We start from the raw sequence: 8,412 nt of genomic DNA on the forward strand, positions 1-8,412 counted from the left end.
GTTTTCCCATAAGATGTTATGGGAAAACCCAAATGAACTCTTTGGCCAACCCAATATAAAACAAAACAGGAACAGACTTACATATATAGAGAACAAACTAGTGGTTACCAGTGGGAAGGGGAAATAGGTATAGGGGTATCTCATGTATGCAAGGCTGGTTCATATTCAAAACTCAATTAACCAGTTTTCTTATCAGTAAAAAAAGGACAATTGGTAGCTTCCTTGCATACTTGGCAAAGCGGAAAGCACTGTGCAAAGTAAAAGCACTAGAGGAATTGAAGGTATATTTTAAATAAGCAAACTATAACTTAAACCAGTGAAATATATATTATAGATACAACCCCCAAATATCAGTTTTCTCTGTTAAGAACATTCCTTAGGAATTTATCCTAAGAAAACAAAGGAATATATAAAGATGTTCATTAGAGCATTACCAATGATGGTGAAATACTGGGAGTAACCTAAATGTCCAGCAGGAGGGGATTGGGTAATTAGATTATACTATGAGTTTATTAAGGAATGCTATACTTCTAAGAAAATTCATGATATCTTGTTTAAAAAAAGTGCAGATTACAAAATGTGGTTATATGGCCCCACTTTTGGGTTTTGGAAATATATATGTGTATATGAAAAATTGTATGTAGACAAAACATAAACAGTAATGATTTCTGAGTGGGTAGAGTATAGATAATTTGGGGGGGTGATTTTTTGTGTTCTTACAGTTTTCTTTATGAAGAACATACAACTTTTTTATTAGAAAGAAAAAAAATTAAGCCATCACATTAACAGGCTAAAGAAGAAAATATCACACGATCATATCAGTAGATGCAGAAAAACATTTTACAAAATCCATTACCCATATATACATTTAAAAAATTCAGTAAATGAGTGATGGAGGGGAACTTTCTCAACTTGACAGAAAATATCTGTGAAAACCCCCCACAGCTAACATCATTCTTAATGGTGAGAAACTTGAAGCTTTCTCACTAAGAACAGAAACCAGGCTAGGATATCCCCTCTCACCACTATTTCTCAACATTGTACTGGAAGACTTAGCTAATGCAATAAGACACAAAAAGGAATTGAAAGGTATACAGATTAGGAAGGAAGAACTAAAACTGCCTTTGTCTGTGGGTGACATGATTGTCTATAGAAAATCTGAGTAAATTAAAAGAAAACAAAACTAGAACTAATAAGCTATTATAGTAAGGTTGCAGGATACAGGCTAATATACAAAAGTCTGTTGCTTTCCTGTATACAAGTAATGTAAAATGGAATTTAAAATTAAATACAAAATACCATTTATATTAGCACCCAACAAAAATGAAATACTTAGGTATAAATTGAACAAAATACTTAATAAGAGCTATATGAGGAGCACTACAAAGCTCTGATGAAGGATATCAAAGAAGAATTAAATAAATGGAGCAATATTCCATGTTAATGCATGGAAAGATTCAGTATTGTCAAGTTGGCAGTTCTTCCCAACTTTATCTAGAGAGTCAATGCATTCCCAGTCAAAATCCCAGCAAGTTATTTTGTGGATATTGACAGACATATTGATTCAAAGTTTATATGAAAAGGGAAAAGACCCACAGTGGCCAACATGCTATTGAACGAACAGAACAAAGTTAGAGGACAGACACTACCCAACTTCAAGAGTTACTACAAAGGTACAATAATCAGGAGAGTTTAGTATTGACAAAACTAGACAAATAGATCAATGGAACAGAAAAAAGAGCCCAGAAACAGGCCTGCATAAGTATAGTCAACTCATCTTTGACAAAGGAGTAGAGGCAGTACAATTTGGAATAGCCTTTTTAAAGAATGGTACTGAATAACTGGACATCCACAAGCAAAAACAATGAATCTATACACAGACTTTATACCCTTCACAAAAATTAACTCAAAATGGATTGAAGACCGTAATGTAAAATGCAAAACTCTAAAACTCATGGAAAATAACATAGGAAAACATCTCTAAAATGACCTTGGGTTTGGCAGTGACATTTTAGGTACAACAACAAAGGCAAGATCTATGAAAGAATAAGCTGGACCTAATTAATATTAAAAATTTATGCCCTGCAAAAGACAGTATTAAGATACCAAATGACAAGCTGCTGACTGGGAGAAAATATTTGCAAAAGACATATACAGAGAATTCAAAATGCAACAATAAGAAAAACCAATTAAAACATGGGTCAGAGATCTGAACATACACCTTACTAAAGGAGATATACTGATGGCAGATAAGCACATGAAAAAATGCTCCACATCATATGTTATCAAGAAAATGCAAATTAAAACAACAATAAGATACCACTATACACCTATTAGCATGGCCAGAATCCAGAACACTGACAATGGTAAATGCTGATGAGGATGTGAACAACAGGAACTGATGTGAATGCAATTGCTAGTGAGATTGCATTGCTGATGGGATTGAAAGATAATATTGCTTCTTTGGAAGACAGTTGGGCATTTGGTGGTTTCTTCCAACACTAAACATACTCTTATAATATGATCCAGCAGATCACTCTCCTTGGTATTTACCCAAAAGAGTTGAAAACTCATATTCACACAAAAACCTGCATGTAAATTTTATGGCAGCTTTGTTCATAATTGCCAAAATTTGGAAGCAACCAAGATGTCCTTCCAAATCTTGTTTATCCAAGTAGGTGAATGGATAAACTGTGGTACATCCAGACAGTGGGATATTATTTAGCACTAAAAAGAAATGAGCTATCACATCATGAAAAGACATGGAAGAACCTTAAATGTACATTACTAAGTGAAAGAATCTAATCTCACAAGCCTACGTACTGTATCATTCCAACTATAACATTTTGGAAGATGTAAAACTATGGAGGCAATAAAAAAGATCAGTGGCTTCCAAGGGTTGTGGGGAGAGAGAGACAAATAGACCACAGAGGATTTTGAGGGCAGTGAATCTCCTCTGTATGAAGCTATAGTGGTGGATAGATGTCACTATACATTTGTTCAAACCTAGAGAATGTACACCATGAATGATCACTAATGTAAACAGTGGGCATTAGCTTATAATGATGTGTCATTGCAGGTTCCTGTGTAACGAATGTACCGCCGTGGTAGAGGATGTTGATAATGGAAGAGGCTGTGTGTGTGGCAGTGGTGAGGGGCTTATATGGGAAATCTCTGCTCAGTTCTGTGAACCTAAAATTGCTCTAAAAATCTATTAAAAATATAGGAGTTTCCAGCAGATAATATCTTCTCTAATGTATTTTTACATATGATTCCATTCCTAATCTTCCATGAATAGCCATTTTCTCCATAGAGCTTTTCTGTTTCATGTATAGAATGTTTTTTGATATGCCATCTATATATTTTCCCTATATTCCAATAATTTTTCCTTCTATATTTCTTTTCACTTCTGTACTTCTGCATTGGTGAAATTTTACTATGGACATCATTTTAACTTTGTCTATTTTTTTCCTGAGATTAATATTTAGTATATTTTATACTCTTTTATTGACTCAAGGGTACATTTTATATTTTACTTGTAATTAACTACCATTACAAAATTGGAACTTACAGATGTGATAAACCAAGATATTCCTGAAATGTTTTTAAACATAATTTTGTTTTCTGGCTGGAAATACAAAAATAGGTAGAAAATTTAAATGTAAAGTAAAAATTATCTGTGAGCTTATGTCTATTAGTATTTTAACAGTGTATTTGCTTTCCTCTCACAGTGTTGCAAGCACCAGTGACATTTTCCAGCACTGATTTTATATTTGAAATCCCATTACATACTATGGATCCTAATAAAAGTGTCACAAAAACTCAGGTGTGTATAGAGAATTAATGCAATTTACAATTTTTTTTGATTATGGTTTTCAGTTTATTAAGGTGATTATTCTGAAGGATGTGTTTTAAGAATACTTTCATTTTAGAGAACTTGCATATATATATGTATATATAGACCGTATTTCTCAGAAGTAATAAAGTATACAAATGTATAAAGCCACTTATTTTATATATGTATATTTTAATAGGACTATTCAAAATATATTAAATTGAATGGTTATCCCTCTTTCTTTATACAAATGGAAGTTGTGATTAAAATTAACGTGAAATATGTTCCATACAGGTGAGGAAATGGGAGAGGCAATAATAAAAATTGAAAAAGTCCAGATATATAATACAGTCACTTCTATGATAATCTACTCTTTATTTCTTATATTTCTGCCTCTTTTCTAATTATGAATCCATCTGGAAAGAAAAAAAAGAGAGACTTGCATAATAAAGAAGCTCAGGCATACATTGTAGAAATTTGTATTGGTAGTGCCCCTTTTTTTGTCTTTTATATCAGTTTTCCTGCATTCGTAAATACAGTCCCTTATATTGTAAAAGATACTTTGCTGATGTATAGTGTAATTAGAATAATGATCCTGAGCATGGGAGATTATCTGAGATTATGTAGGTGGTCCCAGTCTAATCACATGAAGAGTTACGAACAGAGAACGTTTCCTGACAGTGGTCAGAAGGATATGTGATGATAGAAGAGGGGTCAGAGAGATGTGATGTTGCTGGATTTGAAGATAGTGCAAGGAGGCCACCAGCTAAAGAATTTGTCTGAACTCTAGAAACTGAGACTGGCGAGGAAACAGATTCTTCTCTAGAACCTCCGGAAAGTATCACAGTTCTTTCCAACACCTTGATTTTAGTCCAGTGATATCTGCATTGACCTTCTAATCTACAAGATTAGTAATCTACAAGAAAGTAATGAGATAAATTTGTTTTGTTTTAAACCACTAACTTTGTGGTAATTTGTTATGGCAGCAATAAAAATCCTAAAGTAAGCTATATCAGTATCACATTTAGAATAGGCTATAACTATTAGAGAAAATTGAAATAAGAATTGGTTAAAATTGGTTGCTTCTGGGAAGCAGGACTGTTGATGAGGAGGAGCTGAGTGGGCCAACTTTTTTTTTTTTTTTGGGGGGGTGGTACGCGGGCTTCTCACTGTTGTGGCCTCTCCCGCTGTGGAGCACAGGCTCCGGACGCGCAGGCTCAGCAGCCATGGCTCACGGGCCCAGCCACTCCACGGCATGTGGGATCTTCCCAGACCGCACGAACCCGTGTCCCCTGCATCAGCAGGCAGACTCTCAACCACTGCGCCACCAGGGAAGCCCAGGCCAACTTTTTTGTAAGTGTATTTTAACTATTGGTATAAGCTATGCACATGTATCATTTTGATGAAATTATAAAGAAAAATAACCATACTACACATGCTAAACTAATTAAACGATGTTTCTCCATAGATGACTGGAACAGTTCAATTCTTAGGATATCTTAGGATATAGAAAGTGGATAGTATGTTAGAGATCTTATACCATTTCCTCAATTTCAGAATGAGAAATATGAGGCATTCATATAACTAGTATGATACCATGCTCACCTTCTGTATTAAAAGATGTTTTCTTTATTAGGTGCAAATGAACTTCGTTATAAAGTACACAAATATTAGAGCTAAATAGGTGTCTCAGTACTTAGAGACATCTGGGAGTAAAATTGCCTCATTTTTTTATCTTGAATATTGTAAATCAGTCATGCTTTAGAAAGAAAGTGTGTTATTTTGTTGTGGTGACAATTGCATGGATCATTCTACACACTTCCAATTTGGAAGAATAAAGTTTAAAAAAACCTGGTTGAAGCTTTTATTTTCATAGCGAGTTGCACTGGAAAGATGAGTTTGCACACAAGTCATGTACATAGCTCCCAGATTTATAGGAACATCATCACAAAGACAGTGCAGAGACTTTCTGCATACACTTTACACAACTTTCCCCAATGTTAACACCTTATACAACCAGAGAACAATTTTTTAACACTAAGAAGTTAACATTAGTAAAATATTATTAACTAAACAACAGACTATTCACATTTCACCAGGTATTTACTAAGGTCCTTTTACTGTACTAGGGTCCAATCCAGGATACCATATTGCATTTAGTCTCCTGTAATGTATGACAGGTTCTCAATCTTACTAATTTTTTATGACCATGTTAATTTAAAAAAATACTGGTCTGGCTTTTTTTTTTTTTCTAGAATGTTCTTTAATTTCAGTTTGTCTTATATTTTCCACCTTGACTAGGCTCAGTTCTTATTTTCCATGGACTTTGGGGAAGAATGTCACAGAGGTGAAATGTGCTTTTTGTCATATCATGTGAAGGGAGGACATGGTATCAGTATACATGCCAGGTTTCTCCACTGTAAAGTTGGAGAAACTATTTTTCCCTTTCCACACTCTATGCTTTGGAAGTGAGTCATCTATTTCAGCCCAGACTCAAGGGGTAGGGGACAAGCTCCACCTTCTGGAGGGGATATTTACATATATTATTTGGAATTTTTCTGTAAGAAAGGTTATTTCCTCTCTCCATTTATTTATTTATTTACTTAATATATCGCTGTGACCTCACATATATTTATTCCATACTTTTAGTTTTAATCCAATGTTACATTTTTTATTTTGTTGCTAAAACTGTTCTAGCTTTGGCCATAAGGACCTCTTTTAGATTGGCCCTTTGATATACTCCCTTCTTTATGATTTTAAAGCATTCTCTTACTTCCTTTGCTACGAAATGGTCCAGGGTCACTTTTTTTTTTTAGCATCTTTATTAGAGTATAATTGCTTTACAATGGTGTGTTAGTTTCTACTGTATCACAGAGTGAATCAGCTATACGTATACATATATCCCCATATCCCCTCCGTCTTGTGTCTCCCTCCCACCCTCCCTATCCCACCCCTGTAGGTTGTCACAAAGCACCGAGTTGATCTCCCTGTGCTATGCGGCTGCCTCCCATTAGCTATCTATTTTACATTTGATAGTGTATATAAGTCCATGCCACTCTCTCACTTTGGCCCAGCTTACACTTCGCCCTCCCCATGTCCTCAAGTCCATTCTCTACGTCTGCATCTTTATTCCTGTCCTGCCCCTAGGTTCTAAAAAACTTTTTTTTTTTCCTTAGATTCCATATATATGTGTTAGCACACAGTATTTGTTTTTCTCTTTCTCACTTCACTCTGTATGACAGACTCTGGGTCCATCCACCTCACTACAAATTACTCAATTTCATTTATTTTTATGGCTGAGTAATATTCCATTGTATATATGTGCCACATCTTCTTTATCCATTCATCTGTTAATGGACACTTAGATTTCTTCCATGTCCTGGCTATTGTAAATGGAGCTGCAGTGAACATTGTGGTACGTGACTCTTTGAATTATGGTTTTCTCGCGCACCAGGAAACAAAGAGGGAAGAAAAAGTCTCTTGCCTCTTTGGCAGCTCCAGACTTTTTCCCGGACTCCCTCCCGGCTAGCCGTGGCGCACTAGCCCCCTTCAGGCAGTGTTCACGCAGCCAACCCCAGTCCTCTCCCTGGGATCTGACCTCCGAAGCCTGAGCCTCAGCTCCCAGTCCCCGCCCATCCCGGCGAGTGAGCAGACAAGCCTCTCGGGCTGGTGAGTGCTGGTCGGCACCAATCCTCTGTGTGGGAATCTCTCTGCTTTGCTCTCTGCGCCTCTGTTGCTGCGCTCTCCTCCGTGGCTCTGAAGCATCCCCCTTCCGCCACCCGCAGTCTCCGCCCGAAGGGGCTTTCTAGTGTGTGGAAACTTTTCCTCCTTCACAGCTCCCTCCCACTGGTACAGGTCCCATCCCGATTGTTTTGTCTCTGTTTTTTCTTTTTTCTTTTGCCCTACCCAGGTACGTGGGGAGTTTCTTGCCTTTTGGGAAGTCTGAGGTCTTCTGCGCACGTTTAGTATGTGTTCTGTAGGAGTTGTTCCGCATGTAAATGTATTTTTGATGTATTTGTGGAGAGGATGGTGATCTCTCCGTCTTATTCCTCTGCCATCTTGAAGGTCTCCCTCCCAGGGTCACTTTTATTTTAGTTGTTCCAGCTCTTGAGTCAACATTTTCTCGAAGAAACCTCATTATCTTTTACAGGAGAATGGTATTTAGAAACCAAGATCTGTACACTAGGTGTGCTAGCTGCTACTGTGATGTCACGTGTTCTAGGCCCTTTTGGCCTAGAAAGGAAGTATTTGTATGTGTACTAATCCATGAGTACACATATATTGGTAATTATCTATCTGTCTATCTACCTGTCTATCATCTATTTATATGTCTTTTCCTGTTTGTTTATCTAAACATGAATTCAAACTGATAACTCTGACTGTAATCCAGCACCACAAGGTTCATTTCAGTCTTTCGCCCTTGTCATTTTTAACTCCGACAGTGAGAAATCTGACTCTCTTGTTTATAATATATTTACTTATTTTTTAACCCTGGTGGACTTAGTAAAGAAGTTGCAGAATTTTTAACCTGTACCCTTTTAGAATTCTTAACATATTTTCCAACTAGGGTACAGTGT

The 8,412-nt window shown here is 36.3% G+C and overlaps 1 protein-coding gene across 1 annotated transcript in view; it reads left to right on the plus strand.

Moving 5' to 3' along the window:
• CFAP47 (cilia and flagella associated protein 47) overlaps nucleotides 1-8,412 on the plus strand; it is a 489,073-nt gene that overhangs the window by 115,440 nt on the left and 365,221 nt on the right. The window contains 1 exon segment of the mRNA XM_029240167.1: nucleotides 3,732-3,826. Within this exon segment, the coding sequence (XP_029096000.1) occupies nucleotides 3,732-3,826 (95 nt within the window).

The sequence above is a fragment of the Monodon monoceros genome, unplaced genomic scaffold, assembly GCF_005190385.1.
Source record: "Monodon monoceros isolate NGI ecotype Baffin Bay Population unplaced genomic scaffold, NGI_Narwhal_1 Super_Scaffold_22, whole genome shotgun sequence".
NCBI lineage: Eukaryota > Metazoa > Chordata > Mammalia > Artiodactyla > Monodontidae > Monodon > Monodon monoceros.